Below are 16,576 nucleotides of genomic sequence, written 5' to 3' on the forward strand. Positions count from 1 at the left end.
GTAGGTTACTCTCTAGGGATTCTCAGACAATTTGTTAAGAGCTAATTATGTCTGTAGACTTTTGATTGGTTCAAGGAACTATAAATCAGAGATCAGGCCAGGGGAGGGTGGGTGGAAGTTAATCACTAAACAAGACTTTCCTCAACTGCTATCTGTGCCCTAATCTGATCTAATGCTCTGAAGTGCAACCTAAAATACTAATCTAGACGAAAACACTTTTTATTTATAAACCCTAACAGATACTCTAAAGGCTACAGTATTGCCTAAACTTACTTTGCTGAAAAAGTCCTGAACTAAAAAAGAGAAGAACAATGAAATAACCTCCTGATGCCCAAGTTTGAATGCTAGCAAGTAAGATATTTCAATGAAGTTTTTCTTCCCCTTAGCAGATCCTCTCTCAGCTCCTACTCAGGACAAGAGCAGCTGGGATCTGGGTTAGCTATTTATTTGACAGCTGTGCTTCTAAAGTGAAGTGATGCCAGCAACACACTGGATGAGTCATCTTTTAATCAGGCAACTAAAGAAAAGAGCAGTTTCTAACTGCCTAACTGGAAGACCTTTGTAAAAAAAAAAGGCCCCCATTCACTAAAGACAGCGATCGTCGCTAAACCTCTTTTCACTGCTAACTGACCCGATTCACAAAACGGACCACCGCGGGTTTTCCCCCTCAATCACCCATTTTCCAATCTGGTCATGCAAATTTGTAAAACCCCATGCAAAATAGCCAAGCGACTGATTCCTTAACATTTGCTTGGCTATTTTGCATCGGGTTTTACCCCTGGTCTAACCCCTGTGGAGTACCTCAAGGGTCACCACTGTCGCCTCTTCATATCCTCCCTTGGTACCATTCTAGACAACATAGAAGTAACTTCATTCAGCTACGCAGACGACATAACCATACTCCTCCCCTTCGAGTCACCAGATCCCACTTCAACAGATAACCTGAAAAAAACACTAGAAGCAGTGGTAAAATGGATGATAGACCACAAATTGAAGCTGAACTCGGACAAAACAAAATTTCTATTGCTTGAAAAGGACAAAACCCCATCCATAACTGAATTAGAAATAAATGCCACCAAATACCCCATACAGTCCACTCTCAAACTCCTAGGAGTGACGATAGATAGATGCTGCACATTGCAGGTCCAAATCAACAAGACTACTCAAAAAGCATTTTTAACCATGCGCAATCTACGAAAAATAAGAAAATTCTTCGACAAAGAGCAATATAGGCTCATAGTCCAATCCCTAGTCCTAAGTCTAGTGGACTACTGCAATATCCTCTACCTTCCAATACCCACAAACTTAATAAAACAATTACAGACTGTACAAAACGGATCTATTCACTTGGAAAATTTGACCACATCACCAACGCCTACCTAGATTCAACCTGGCTACCTATACAAGCTCGAATTCAATTCAAATTATACTGTCTATTATTTAAATTAATAAATGGTACTGCACCCGCCCACCTAAACAATCGCCTAAATCGGAACCTGACAACCAGACAAAGCAGAACTCAGACCCCATTTTCATAGGAACTCAGCGCAAGAAGATGGATGACAACCTACTAGCAACGCAGGCAGCGAAACTAGACCCCTCAATCGCCACCTGCTGACAGCAACAAGTGACTTCAAATCATTTCGAAAAGAAATCAAAACCCTGTTATTCAAAAAATGTATCCAGATATCTTAACTCCCCCCCTTGTCCTTCCTCCTCCCCTGTAAAATTCCCCCTCAAATCTCTACTCCTCCTGTAATTTCCCTTCTAAGACTCAACTATGTAACCAGCCCCCTAAACTGTAATTTCCCTGTAAATGTCCAGTTTTCGTCTGATGTAATCCTCAATTTTCTACCTATCTTGTAATTTCTCCCCAAGACTCAATTATGTAATCAGCTCCCTAAATGTCCAGTTTTCTTCTGATGTAATCCGCCTAGAACTGCAAGGTTCAGGCGGAATAGAAGTCACTAATGTAATGTTTTACGATCCTAAAACCCGACTGCTGTAGACCTGTTGGGTTTATTTTTTGTTTTTTTTAATGGCACATATTTTGTATGTATTACACACACAAAATATCTGTCCCCCCCCCCAAAAAAAAATGAAAAAATCCCCCACTGCTGACCTGATGACAATCACATGACCCCTCCCTACCCCCGACAATTGCGGTGACCCACCCGAACCCCAAAAAGATGGCAGGAGGGATGCCATGAAGGCCCTCCATTGCGAAGAAAAAGGCAGGAGGGATGCCCACTCCCTCCTACCACTGGCTCCCCTTTAAGTTGGGAGCAGGAGGGGTGCCCAGTCAGACCCTCCTGCTCCTCCGGCCCCCTCCTTGGGCTTTAGCTTAACTATTCTCTGAGTATTTATTCATTAGTTCTTTTTATTTTACAATGTCAAAATAACATTTGTGTGAAGTTTTTGTATAAGTTACACAGTTTCGCTTTTATTTGATTTATCATATAATCAGGACTGTATTATATCTATCCATTCAATACCTGTAAAATAAAAAGAACTAATGAATAAATAGTGTCTCCCTGCTTTTAGCTCACCCTGTATGTTAAACAGCACCAGTCCCAGTACACAAACTGGCGGCAGGCACTCCACTATTGAGAAAAATGGCCATTAACCCTACCCTCGGATTTCTGTCCAGTAACCAATTCCTAATCCACAACAAAGCATTGCCTCTCAGGAGCGTCTCAAGAGGAACCTTGTCAAAAGCTTTCTGAAAATCTAGATGCACGTCATCATCTGGCTCTCCTTTATCCACATCTTCAAAGAAACGCAGCACATTGGTGAGGCATCTTAAATATGAGTGACTAGTGGGGAAGGGTTTGATTTGCAAAGCTGAAAGGTTTATGGATTAACATAAGAACATAAGAATTGCCGCTGCTAGGTCAAACCAGTGGTCCATCGTGCCCGGCGGCCCTCTGGTCAAAGACCAGCACCCTAACCGATACTAGCCCTACCTGCGTACGTTCTGATTCAGCAGGAACTTGTCTAACTTTGTCTTGAATCCCTGGAGGGCGTTTTCCCCTACGACAGCCTCCGGAAGAGCGTTCCAGTTTTCCACCACTCTCTGAGTGAAGAAGAACTTCCTTATGTTTGCACTCTCATTCTCCCTACCTTGGAGAGGGTGAACAACCTGTCCTTATCTACTAAGTCTATCCCCTTCAGTACCTTGAATGTTTCGATCATGTCCCCTCTCAATCTCCTCTGTTCGAGGGAGAAAAGGCCCAGTTTCTCTAATCTTTCGCTGTACAGCAACTCCTCCAGCCCCTTAACCATCTTAGTCGCTCTTCTCTGGACCCTTTCGAGTAGTACCGTGTCTTCTATGTTTTGTCAATGTTAATTTCCAATTGTAGCATCAGCAGGACGATCACTGTCTTGGAGTACGGTATCACTTGGAAAAAGGCTGAGGATGCAGGGGATCCATTTTACATGCATTCTTTATGATCAGTACTTTTGATCAAATCTCTCAGGAGAATATCAATGTGCTGTGCAGGTTGGACTGTACTCCAGATTGCCAAGAGCAGCTTAAAGCCTTCCAAACCTCAAATCTAGCAAGCTTAAGATTTGGAGCTGGAACAGGGATAACCAATATCATGGAAGGATTATTGGGAAAAATTTGCTTTTTAGTAGATGATACCAAATATGCAATAGGGTGTATGCGTAACATGAAAAGGGATCTAGCAAAGCCTGACAAATTTTGGAGCTAAGATTTAATATTAAAACATATAAAGTCACATGTTGGAGCTACATAAAACCAAGAGAGTGGTACAGTATGAGAGTTGAAGTTCTTCCATGCATGAAGGGGTGGAGGTGAGCAAACAGGTAGAAAAGGTGATGGGTGTATGGGGGAGGAATGGCTAGGAAGAAAAAGAAGGCATGGGAGAGACCTTATATGGATTGCTGTGCACAGTTGTAGAAAATACAGCTTCAAAAAGCTATAAATAGGATGGCGTCAGTGGTCTTTATGATAAAGCATCTGGAGACAGACTTAATGATCTCAATATGTGTGCTTTGGGGAGGAATAAATAGAAGGGAAAGAGAGCTCTGGGATGAGGAGGTCAAAGGGAGTAATCTAAGGAAATAACTTGTTTATGGGAAGGGTGTTGGCGACATTTCTCTGGATCTCGAAGGAAGGGGTAGTAGATATGAACAGTTGGTATGGATGGGGGAGACTGGTCTTTATGGGCTCTCATTTTATATAGAAACATGATGGCAGATAAGAACATAAGCAATGCCTCTGCTGGATCAGACCTGAGGTCCATGTGCCCAGCAGTCCGCTCATGCGGCGGCCCAACAGGTCCAGGACCTGTGCAGTAATCCTCTATCTATACCCCTCTATCCCCTTTTCCAGCAGGAAATTGTTCAATCCTTTCTTGAACCCCAGTACCGTACTCTGCCCTATTACACCCTCTGGAAGCGCATTCCAGGTGTCCACCACACGTTGGGTAAAGAAGAACTTCCTAGCATTCGTTTTGAATCTGTCCCCTTTCAACTTTTCCGAATGCCCTCTTGTTCTTTTATTATTTGAAAGTTTGAATAATCTGTCCCTCTCTACTCTCTCTATGCCCCTCATGATCTTATGAGTCTCTATCATATCCTCTCTAAGTCTCCTCTTCTCCAGGGAAAAGAGTCCCAGTTTTCCCATCCACAGTAACCATTATCTCTTTCTCTCTCCGAGAGATCCCATGTGCCTATCCCAGGCCCTTTTGAATTCAGACACAGTCTCCGTCTCCACCACCTCTTCTGAAAGACTGTTCCATGCATCTACCACCCTTTCTGCAAAAAAGTATTTCTTTAGATTACTCCGGAGCCTTTCACCTCTTAACTTCATCCTATGCCCTCTCATTGCAGAGTTTCTTTTCAAATTAAAGAGACTCGACTCATGAACATTTACACCATGTATTTAAACTTCTCTATCATATCTCCCTTCTCTCCTCCAAAGAATACAGATTGAGATCTTTAAGTCTGTCCCCATACGCTTTACCACGAAGACCGCACACCATTTTAGTAGCCTTCCTCTGGACCGACTCCATCTTTTTTCTATCTTTTTGAAGGTTCACAATATTCTAAATGAGGTCACACCAGAGTCTTATACAGAGGCATCAATTCCTCCTTTTTCTTACTGGCCATACCTCTCCCTATGCAACCTAGCATGCTTCTAGCTTTCGCCATCATCTTTTCAGCCTGTTTAGAGTGTACTTTTGTGCTTAGTAGGTGTGTGTTTCAGCTGAATGGACTCAATTTTCTTTGAACTGCTGAACATTTGGGAGTTGCATACAGGTAGTAATAGAAAAGGTTCTCCTCATGAAGCCTACAGCAACAGAATATGGTAGGTTAGCTATAAAAACATAACAATAATTTCTCTTTCCTTTGAAGTTGACCTTCCCACCCTACCATAGACTCACTGTGGGTCTCTCTATCTCTGCAGGTGATGACACGTGGATGAATAAAAATGGAAAGGAAAATCAAATGAAGAGCCCTGAAGAGTTGGAGCCACTGCTGGCATTTCCCGGAGAGTCTAAGGACAATGTTGTGCCTTGTACAGAGAGGGAGCAAAACTATGTGTTTCAGCAAAAGGAAAATCCTGGAAGAGATGAACGAGGGCAGTCCATGGAAAGGAACACAGTCCCGGGCACTACGTCAGATTGTGCTGTGCCACAGGGTCTTCCGGTGGAAGGACCACGGACTCCCTCTGCAGAATGTTCTGGCCTTGCTGAGCCCCTGAAGGAGCATGCACAAGAGAGACCCTTTCAGTGTACTCAGTGTCAGAAAAGCTTCATTCGGAACTCCGATCTTGTAAAACATCAAAGAACTCACATGGCAGAGAGATTCTATATTTGTAACGAGTGTGGGAAGAGTTTCCGGCGGCACACCTCCCTCATCATCCACGAGAGGATACACACAGGGGAGAGACCGTATACATGTACTGAATGTGGGAAGAACTTTATTCAGCGGCAGCACCTCACCACACACCAGAAAACACACACGGGGGAGAGGCCCTTTCCATGTACTGAATGTGGGAAGGGTTTCCGGTGGCGTTCTGAGCTCATCAAGCACCAGAAGGTTCATACGGGTTATACAAGGGGCTGACCTCTAGCTGTGCGAAAGACTTCAGCAAGGCATGTGTTCCCAGCACAATCCAGGAGAATAAGGTATGCATGTTTTGGAAGACATGTGGGACATGTCGTAAGGAGCCAGAGATGTGGTGAGCCTGGAAAACGTCTGATGCTGCTGGGCCCCTGTACAGGGCACTGGTCACTGCAGGCCAGGTGTGGGATGTGGCACAGACAGAGCCAAGGACTGAACCTGCTTTCTGTGTCTGATGAGATCCTGCTTGGGGACCATTCATTTCACACGTTGAATTGTGTCACCAAGAAATCTGTGTTGTGACTATCCTGAGAATCTTTTCAGATTTTGTTTTTATATAACAAAAAAAATGAGTGTACTAGTTAGCAACAAAAATTAATAAATAGTCTTATTCTATTTACAGGGCTGTGCAAGTGTGTATGTCGGTCCCGGGCAGGATCTTTGGTATTCCTAGGAGATGGTTCTCCATACTGTGGGTCTGGCTCAAATAGCCATCTCCAGCCAGGAGCAAACTGGGCCTTCGTAAGCTGCAAAACCTATTATGTTTATGTTTAATAAGATTTGATACGCTGCCTTGTCTTATAAAAGCTAAAAGCACAATAAAATACATAAAGAAAAGAATGCTAAAGTCGTCAAAGTTATGGGATGAAGATATGACTTATCACAAAGGCGATAGTGTAGCCGAGCTTGGAAACTGCAAAGTTTCTTTTACAGGTATGGTGCTGACCTTTCCTTTCTTCCTGCTACTGCTGTGGTTTTTATGTATTTCTTTTAGTCTGGCAGAAACCAGACCCAGGAGCTGAACTCATGATTCACTGGATGCACCCACAACCTTCGTATTCTCACGGACTCAGGCAAATTCTCCCAGTGAAAAGTTAAAATACTAATTTTTGACACTTCAGATTCTTAAGCAGCTCTTCAGGCCAAAGCAATAGTATACCAGATGAACTTACAGGTGTGGTATCCACTCTAGTCTCCTTGATCAGAGGGTTACAAATTACTACGAGAGCTCTTGAGATATTTGTGTACATGTGGTTCAGAGACCTGAAGAGAGCTTGTAGAATCCACTTAAGGTCAAGGCCAAAAGCAAACTCAGGATATCTAAAATCACAGAAAAATGGAATTGAAAAAGGGGCAGAAGGGAGGATATCTCGAATCACAGGAAATGGGGACTGGAAAAGACGTAAGAACAGCCATACTTGGCCAAACCTCTTTCCAGTACCTGGCAGAAACCCAAATAGTAGCAACATTCCATGTAGAATCCCAAAGAGTATCAAGATTCCAGACAGAATTACAAGGTTTCATGTAGAATCCCAAAGAGTAGCAACGTTCCATGCTACCAATTTAGGGCAAATAGTGGCTTTCCCAAATCTGTCTCAATAGCAGACAATGGACTTTTCTTCCAGGAACTTGTCCAAACATTTCTTAAACCCAACTATGCTAACCACTGTTACTATATCCTCTGGCATCGAGTTCCGGAGTTTATTCTTGTTCTGCAACCGGACTGGTAGTCTTGACCAACGGGTTAAAGCCTAGTTAGCCACGAAGGCTGCAGAGAGCCTACTCTTTTGTTTTCATGCTCCACCTCCCACCACTCTAGGATGAGTTCCACCCCCTCAGTCGGTACCAAAGTTTCTACTGACTCCAAGAGTGCAAACATAAGAGATGGGTTCAGGGAAACTCCCTGAAACCACATAACTCTGCTCTGCTCTAAATACAAACATTAAGCAACAAAAGTGGTGCAAAGTTTCAAGTTTCCTAAAAATTGGCTTGATTGCTTTACATAAAATTCTAAGCGATTTACAATAAAATAAGGGGAACGAGTAATCTTTAAAAAGTCTCAAACATGAATTACATGTGGGAAAAGGGAGAACTACAATTTAAAAGGAAAAGAAACAAATGAGGATAACACGAATGGGAGGGGAAGAGAGGATTCATGGGAAAGAGACCAAAGTTTGGAATCGAAGGCATCTTTCAAAAGAAAACACTCTAGAGATCCCTTGAATTCATCTGGGTTTTTTCCTCTTAAAAAGGCAGGGAGATGGATTACGGCATCTATTAATTACTTTCAACGATGAGACGGTCAATAAATTTTGAGATGTGGACGTAGTATACAGGAAACAAAAGGAGCCCCCTAGCTGTGTGCCATTTGCACCAATAGTTCTGTTGCTCAGTATTTACAAGTCACTTATGACACTACTGGGCAGGAGATAGAAACAAGACATCTGACTAAGCAGGCATGTCTGAAACAGAAATCAGGCTAGGATACGTCTGACAGGTCAGGCGCCAAGACTACCATTCCTGTTTACAAGGAAGAAGAACCTAATCTTCCCTTCTTGACCAGTGGGACGTATCAGAGCAATCCTAGGTGCTGAGGGTGGGCCAGATTAACCTTCTGCTAGTATTGAGGACACAAAAGCTGTGTCCATCCCTGCTGCTACATCTACCTTGTAAAACGTAGTGAATATATGGAGATTGGACCAAGTGACCACCCTGACAATCTCTGCAGGTGAAACTGCTCTAGACTCTACCCAAGATGACACGATGTTGCGAGTGGAGTGCGCCTTCACCACCACTGGAGACTGCTTTTTGCTTTCAATCTAGGCAGAAGATATAGCCATTCTGATCCACCTGGATATGGTCGCTTTACATGCCGATCTCCCCCAACGTGCCACATTCATAAACACAAAGAGGTGATCAGACTGAGACTGTCAGAACTCATTGGTTATCTCCAAGTAATGGATCAGAGGGTCGTGGCAGGGTCTCCCATGCTGGCTTCTGGTGTTTATCCACAGGCTTGTGGTTGCGCTTTGTCTTTTAAGGAACTCCTGATTTTTTTCCTATATGCTGCAATAGCCTTACTCACTGTGCCATGCTTCTGTGCTGGAGCTGCATAGGGAAACCTCTGGGAGAGAGAAGATTTCTGCCTCCGACAAGCCTGAAGTCCAACAGAACTGGACCCTCAGATCCCTGTCGGAACTGTACGACATCATGGGGGAAGGAATGCAGTCAGTCCCGATTCGGGATAAAACTATCACGGGAACCGCTCAGTCTGTGCTCAAGCCCACTGCAGACAGAACCTGGGGTGAGCCGCTCAAGCTCACTGCAGATGATCCTAGGGTAAGATTGCTCCCAAGGGCACAGACACTGAGCTTTGAGAACTACTGATGCAGACTGGCCACACAGGAATCATGCAGGGCATGTTCCTATGGGCTACAGACCACAGCCCTGAGAGTCTGTATCATCTCACAGCCAGAGATGCCCTGGGGTGACCGGGATCCTCTGTAGCACCAAAAGGCTCTGACCAGATAATAAAACTCCCCAAAATAATAAAGGTTAATCTCAAGCAGAACAGACAGGCTTCCTGTTCCTCGCTTTTAGAGAGTAAGACTGAGGGGGTAGAGCTCATCCCAGATTGATGGGAGTTGGGCCATGAAAACAAACAGTGGACTCTCTGCAACTAATGGGTCAAGACTACCTGTCCAGTTTAAAAGAGAATATTAACAAAGTAAGAATGTAATGTTTCCTTTGAGTAAAAAAAAAATCCCTCCTATTTGTTTTAAAAGTATACCCTTGTAATTTCATTGTATATCCCTAGGTTTTTGTACTATTTGAAAGGATGAAAAATCAATTCACTCTTACTTGTTCTACATCATTCAGGATTTTGTAGACCTGAAACATATCCCCCCTCAGCCTTCTCTTTTCAAATTACCTCACTTGTTCTAAATTCACAACAGAACATCGCCTCCTGTCCCATAACTCTTTAATTTTCTCATGAGGAACTTTGTTAAAAGCTTTCTGAAAATCTAGATATACTACGTCAACTGGCTCACTTATCCACATATTTATTCATACCTTCAAAGAAATCAAGCAAATTGGCGAAGCAAGACCTCCCTTGGCTGAACCGAAGAAGACTCTGTTCCATTAAACCATGTTTATCTATGGGTTCCATAATTTTATTTTTTTATAATAATTTTCACTATTTTGCCCGGCACCAAAGTCAGGCTTACCAGTCTGTAATTTCCTGGATCACCCCGGAACCCTTTTTTAAAATCAGCATAACATTGGCCACCCTCCAACCTTCAGGTACTATGGACAATTTTAGCGATAAATTACAGTTCACTAACAGCAGACCAACAATTTCATGTTTGAGTTCTTTCCGTACCCTGGGATGTATACCATCCAGTCCAGGTGATTTTTTTCACTTTTTAACATTGTCAATTTGGATTAGTATGTTTTCCAGGTTTACAGAGATTTCTTTCAGCTCCTCTACATCATCGCCCTTGAAAACCATTTCCAGGACGGAGTAAGACGAGTATTTAGTGGCTCCTGCACTTTATTGGCAAAATCTTTAACTTTCCCAATTAAAGTTTTACCTGCTATATTTGATGATGCCGAAGTGCAGGGGTAAGCAGAGGAGTGATCTTCCTGCCTCCTCTTCCACTTCATTGATGCAGCAGACAGCGATAACGTCTGTTGCTGTCCCAGTTGGAGCAGGCGTCTCTGCTGACTGAGGTGGGCAGACCTCGGTCTTGGAGGGCGATGTTTCGCTGAGCCCATTGGGGTCTGCAGTTCCTCCGTGTCCCGGGACGATTTCGGGGACGCTTACAGCTTCTCAGGAAGCGCTGGTGTTGTTATCTCCATCGACACTGCAGGTTTCACCCCTGACCCCGGATGGAGATTTCAACTTGCCGATTTCTTTGCAGTCAGCTTCAGCGGCTGGAGAACTTGTAAGCCGAAGTGTGGCAGGGATAGAGAACACCTCTCAACACTATGGAGGTGATACCTGTGGTGGAGTCTCCTGAGATTTCTCTCCCTTCTCCCCTGACTAGACCAGCGGTGATAGACATGGAAACTGTCTGGAGTGCTGTGGAAAATTTGCGTAAGGTATGCTCCCAGTTCATTTCTTCAGTGCAAAGATAATACTCAATTCAAGAATTTTGAAGAGAAATTTCAACAACAATCTGTTAGAATGGACAAAGTTGAGAATTCGGTGGCAGAATTGAAGGTTTCTACTAATTTGCAATTGAAAGATAAAAACTTACTAGGAAAACTGAAAATCTGGAGAATGTGAACAGAAACTTGAACTTAAGATTTTTGAATTTTCCTGTCTCTAGATTTCAGTCTTCTAGGGATTTATTTCAATCATTTGTAATTTTTGTTTTGAAATGCCCAGAAAATAATATGCCACCACTGCAAAAATGATATTACTTAAATGTTCCTAAAGTGGATAAAGAAAAAGGGGACGGACATCCAGGAGATTTGGATCTTACTGGTATGTTGGAGTCATCTAAGGTGGAAAGTATGACTAGGGCCACTCTACTGGTAACCTTTGTTTTTCTTCAAGATAAAGAAGCAATTATAATGTTGAATTTCATGGATTCAAAATCTAAATTTTTCCTGATATATCGAAGTGGACACAAGTCAGACGTAAGAAATTCCTGACTTATCATCAGTCTGTTTTGAATTTAGGAGTGACCTTTCAGTTACATTTTCCCTGCAAATGTTGCATTACATATCAGGCTAATAGATATATTTTTAATGAACCTGATCAGTTGCAATTTTTCCTTGAAGGTAAAGCAACTATAAGAATTCCAGAAACTCCCATGGAAATTGCTAATCAGGCCAAATAATTGATTCCAACTGAGCTCTGTAATTTGGTTTAATTTAGAAAAAAATTCCTTAAAATCCAACTTCCCTTGGAAGTGATTGATCCCCTCCCTCTTCAATGTGGACTTTAGTCGTAGTCACTAGTTTGGTATATTATGTTGCTGATTTCCTTTTTAAATTGTTATATTTCCTCTCAAGTGATGTATTTTCAACTTGTAAAAGAATATAAATGAATAAATATAGAAAAAAAGAAAGAAAACCATTTCCAATTCAAGTAGATCTCTTACATCTTCTTTCGTAAAGACCGAAGCAAAGAATTCATTCAGTCTCTTTGCTATGACCTTTTCCTCTCCCTGAGTGTCCATTTTCCTCCTTGATGATCCAGTGGATTTCCTTAGAGTTTCTGCTTCTGATGTACCTGAAAAAGTTATTGCTATGAGTTTTTGTCTCTGTGGCAAGTTTGTCTTCATATTCTGTTTTAGTCTTCTGTATCAGTTTTTTAAACAGATTTTTGTGCCCAAAATATGGCCCAAATATTCAGGTCAGCACCCACCTGCACCTCTCTCGGACCTGTTGCAGACCTCCATTGGGCATGCCGTAAGACCTGGTGGGCCAGACTAGGAGGGACCTTTCCCACTTTCAAGTTCAAGTTTATTAGGATTTTATATACCGCCTATCAAGGTTATCTAAGCGGTTTTACAAGCATTTTCCCTATTTGTCCCGGTGGGCTCACAATCTATCTAACGTACCTGGGGCTATAGAGGATTAAGTGACTTGCCCAGGGTCACAAGGAGCAGTGCGGGGTTTGAACCCACAACCCCAGGGTGCTGAGGCTGTAGATCCAACCACTGCGCCACACACTTCCTGTCCCGGCTAACTCTTAACAATTCTCACCTTTCCTTTTGCCTCCCCAATTAGTAAAAAGCATACCTTTAAAATCCCTGGTGATCCAGTGGTGGGTTGAGACATGAGGGTTGTCCTGGCCAACTCTAACAACTCTTACCTCCCTAATTAGTAAAATATGTACCTTTAAAGTCCCTGGTGGTCCAGTGGTAAACCGGGGCAGGAGCAATCATCCTATTCTTCTGCCCTATGGCTGCCATGAGTTCCCATAACCTCATGCGGTTGCAGTGAGAACTTGCGGCATCCATTCAGATAGCGACTCTGCACGGGGCAGGAGCATTGGGGGGGGGGGCAGATGCAGAGCCTGGATGGGCAGGGAGGAAGGTGGTGGGTGCAGAGCCTGGCAGGGCACTTATGAATATAACACACCCCCTCCCCCCGGTCTGTATTCAAGTCTACTTTTTTTCATCCTTTTTGGGGGGGAAAAATTTACCTTGGTTTATATTCGGGTCAGTTTATTAAAAATTAAATGCTGTTACAATAGACTTTGAGAATTCAGATACACACTGTTGACCAACTCACCTTTCTTCACATGTTTCTTCACCCCTTTGAATAAATACAGTAGATTTGTGAGACAAGATTTCCCTTGACTAAATCCATGTTAGCTTTGTCTCATTAATCTATACTTATGTTTATGCTCTGTAATTTTGTTTTTTCTAATAGTCTCTACCATTTTGTCCAGCACCGATGTCAGACTCGCCAGTCTATAATTTCCTGGATTACCTCTGGAACCCTTTTAAAAATTGGTATTACATTGGCCACCCTCCAGTCTTCCAGTACCAAGCTGGATTTTAAAGATAAATTACTAACAGTAGCTCTGCAAGTTCATTTTTCAGATCTGTGAGTACTCGGATGTATACCATCTGGTCCAGGTGATTTGCTATTGTTTAGTTTGTCAGATTGACCCATTACATCTTCTAGGGTTACAGAAATTTGTTTCAGTGTCTCTGACTCATCCTTAATGAATACCATTTCTAACACACCTGCATCTTCTTCAGTGAAGACTAAAGCAAAGAAATGATAAAATGATATAAAAGATGGGACAACTTCCCAATGAGAAAATGCTAAAGCAACTAGGGCTGTTAAGAAGAGATGCTAGAGGTCTATAAAATACTGAGTGGAATGGAACAGATAGATGTGAATCGCTTGTTTACTCTTTCCAAATGTACTAGGACTTGAGGACATGCCAGAGAAAATATTTGTTTGGATAATTTCCTAAAAGAGAAGTCCATAAGCCATTATGAATATGGACTTGGGGAAATCCACTGCTTATTCCTAGGATAAGCAACATAAAACCTGTTTTACTCTTTGGGATCTTGTCAGGTACTTGTGACCTGGGTTGGTCACTGTTGGAAATGGGATACTGGGCTTGATGGACCTTTGCTCTGTCCCAATATGGCAACTCTTATGCTCTAATTCATTTAATCTCTCCGCTATGGCTTTGTCTTCCCGGAGCACATTATGAATCTTCAGTTTATAAATGTGCATAAACGAATAACATTTCCATTCATTTCAAGTCTGGATCCTAAGAAAGTCTGCTGAGGATCCTTTCCAAATCGGTAAGTTAGACAAGAGCTGGTATTTTGGAAAATTGGATCCTACCTACCAGCAATCTATCTTCCCTTTTCCTTTTCCCTGACATGGAACAAATGCTCTTACCCTCCCCTGTGTTTGTCTCTCTCTGCTGTGCCTAGAACAGACCAAATCTACAGCCCTGCATTGCAGCATAGATCAGCTGAGGATTCCCCATTACAAGTTAAACTCCTCCTGCTCAGTGCCTCGTGATAATAGAGCCGCAAACCTCATCTCACTGGCTCCAGATAAACTCTGTGGAAAAGTAGCACAGAGGACCTGACACCCACCCCCTCCCCAGTACAGAGAACTTGACCCCCCTATACTCTCTGCAGCAGGAAAGAGCTGCTACACTCATACTCTGTACCCTACCCCAATCTAGAGATCCTGACCCCCTAATTTCTACAGCAGCTGGAGACCTGCCTCCAGTTCATGCTAGGAAATCCCCTGACTCTCCAGTTGGCTGTGATCTCTCAGCCCTGCACCTGACTGTCTGAGTGCAATTTTGTACTTGTGCCTCAGGCGTATTTGGATTTACTGTTAATAACGAGAAGTGTTGTTCCCACACCGGTATCTGTAAAACCTGTATGGATCCGTCGCTTTGTGTAACCAGAGTTGCAGGAAGTGTGTGGAAGAGACAAGTCTTTCCACCTCAGGGGTGGTAAAGTTAATTAAAACAGTTGTTTTGCTAACCTTAGTGTTATCAACTTTTTAGTATCTCCAATTAAGAAAGACATCTCTGCTCCCATGCCACACCCTTTGGAAGCATTCATGTGCTGTGGCTTTTAGAAATCTCTTTTCAGCTTTCCCACCCCAGAGGAGGCTGCATGTATGTTTCTGGAAATACTAGCTATATTTACATTCACAGTTAACAGAGGGCCGAAAAGGACGAGCACAGACCCTCCAGTCTGCTCAGCAAGATGGCTAGAGTCACCCCTACCCCTCTGTGCAGAACATGCAGGGTACTGTCTCTGCTTTTCTGGAGCGCTAGACCTGCTGCCCTGGGCAGATTACACCCATCCTCTGTCTTTCTAGGGATTCTCTGTATTTATTGTGTTTATTGCTTTGTATATGAATGGTAGTGTGAGAGTTTCAAACAGAGAAGAGTTTGTAGTTTGAGTAGCCTCTGTTTTTATCGCAACCTTCTTAAATTCTGTCACTGGCTTGTCCCAACCACTGCCACCAGGAGACTTCCAGGCACCCACCACCTCCACTAGGAAGGCATTCCAGCCATCCACCACCTCTACCAAGAGACTCTTCCAGACACCCACCACCTCCACAAGGAGAGCATTCCAGGCACCCACCACCTCTACCATGAGGGCATTCCAGGCTTCCACCACCTCTACTAGGAGGGCATTCCAGGCATCCACCACCCCCACCAAGAGATTCTTTCAGGCACCCACCACCTCTACCAGCAGGGGTATTCCAGGCACCCACCACCTCCACTAGGAGATTCTTCCAGGCACCTACCACCTCTACTAGAAGACTCTTCCAGGCACCCACCACGTCCACCATGAGGGCATTCCAGACACCTCCACAAGGAGACACTACCAGGCACACACCACCTCTACCAGGAGGGCATTCCAGGCATCCACCACCTCCACTAGGAGGGCATTCCAGGCACTCACCACCTCCACCAGGAAAGAATTCCAGGCACCTACCACCTCCACCTGGAGACCCTTCCAGGCACCCATCACCTCCACCTGGAGACTCTTCCTGGCACTCACCACCTCCACAAAGAGGGCATTCCAGGCACTTACCACCTCCACCAGGAGACTCTTCCAGGCACCCACCACCTCTACCAGGAGGGCATTCCAGGCACCTACAACCTCCACCTGGAGACTTCCAGGCACCCACCACCTCCACTCCGAGACTCTTTCAGGCACCCACCATCTCCACCATGAGACTCTTCCAAGCTCCCACCACCTCCACAAGGGGGGCATTCAAGGCACCCACCATCTCTACCAGGAGACTCTTCCAAGCACCCATCACCTCCACCTGAAGACTTCCAGGCACCTACCACCTCCACCAGGAGACTCTTCCAAGCACCCACCACTTCCACAAAGAGGGCTTTCCAGGCATCCACTACCTCCTCTAGGAGGCGCTTCCAGGCACCCACCACCCTTTTTGTGAAACTTATTTTTTGGTGTTGTTTTTAAGATACCTCCTTGTGGCTTCATTTCATATTCTTTAGTTTTATAGCTTCCCTGTCTTTGAAAAAGATTTGTTTCTTCACTAATATCTTTAAAATACTTAACTGTCTATTACTCCCTTTCTTATCTCCTTTCCTCTTGGCTATGCATATTTAGGTTTTCAAGTCTCTTCTCATATTTTGTTTTTGGTGTAGACCAATCATCTTCCTTTGTCTTTTTATATCTTTTGCAAAATGTGGCCT

The 16,576-nt window shown here is 43.6% G+C and overlaps 1 protein-coding gene across 8 annotated transcripts in view; it reads left to right on the plus strand.

The window, feature by feature from the left end:
• Positions 1-6,496, plus strand: part of LOC117362615 (zinc finger protein 585B-like) — a 70,633-nt gene extending 64,137 nt beyond the window's left edge. For 7 of the 8 annotated variants that reach the window (XM_033949242.1, XM_033949246.1, XM_033949248.1 and 4 more), the window contains one exon: positions 5,438-6,496. In XM_033949242.1, coding sequence (XP_033805133.1) covers positions 5,438-6,099 — 662 coding nt within the window. In that variant the 3' untranslated portion in view covers positions 6,100-6,496. The remainder of the gene's footprint in view (positions 1-5,437) is intronic. The other variant, XM_033949249.1, reaches the window with a different exon arrangement.
• Positions 6,497-16,576: the final 10,080 nt, after the last annotated feature.

Source organism: Geotrypetes seraphini, chromosome 6 (assembly GCF_902459505.1).
Source record: "Geotrypetes seraphini chromosome 6, aGeoSer1.1, whole genome shotgun sequence".
In the NCBI taxonomy this organism is placed as follows: Eukaryota; Metazoa; Chordata; class Amphibia; order Gymnophiona; family Dermophiidae; genus Geotrypetes; species Geotrypetes seraphini.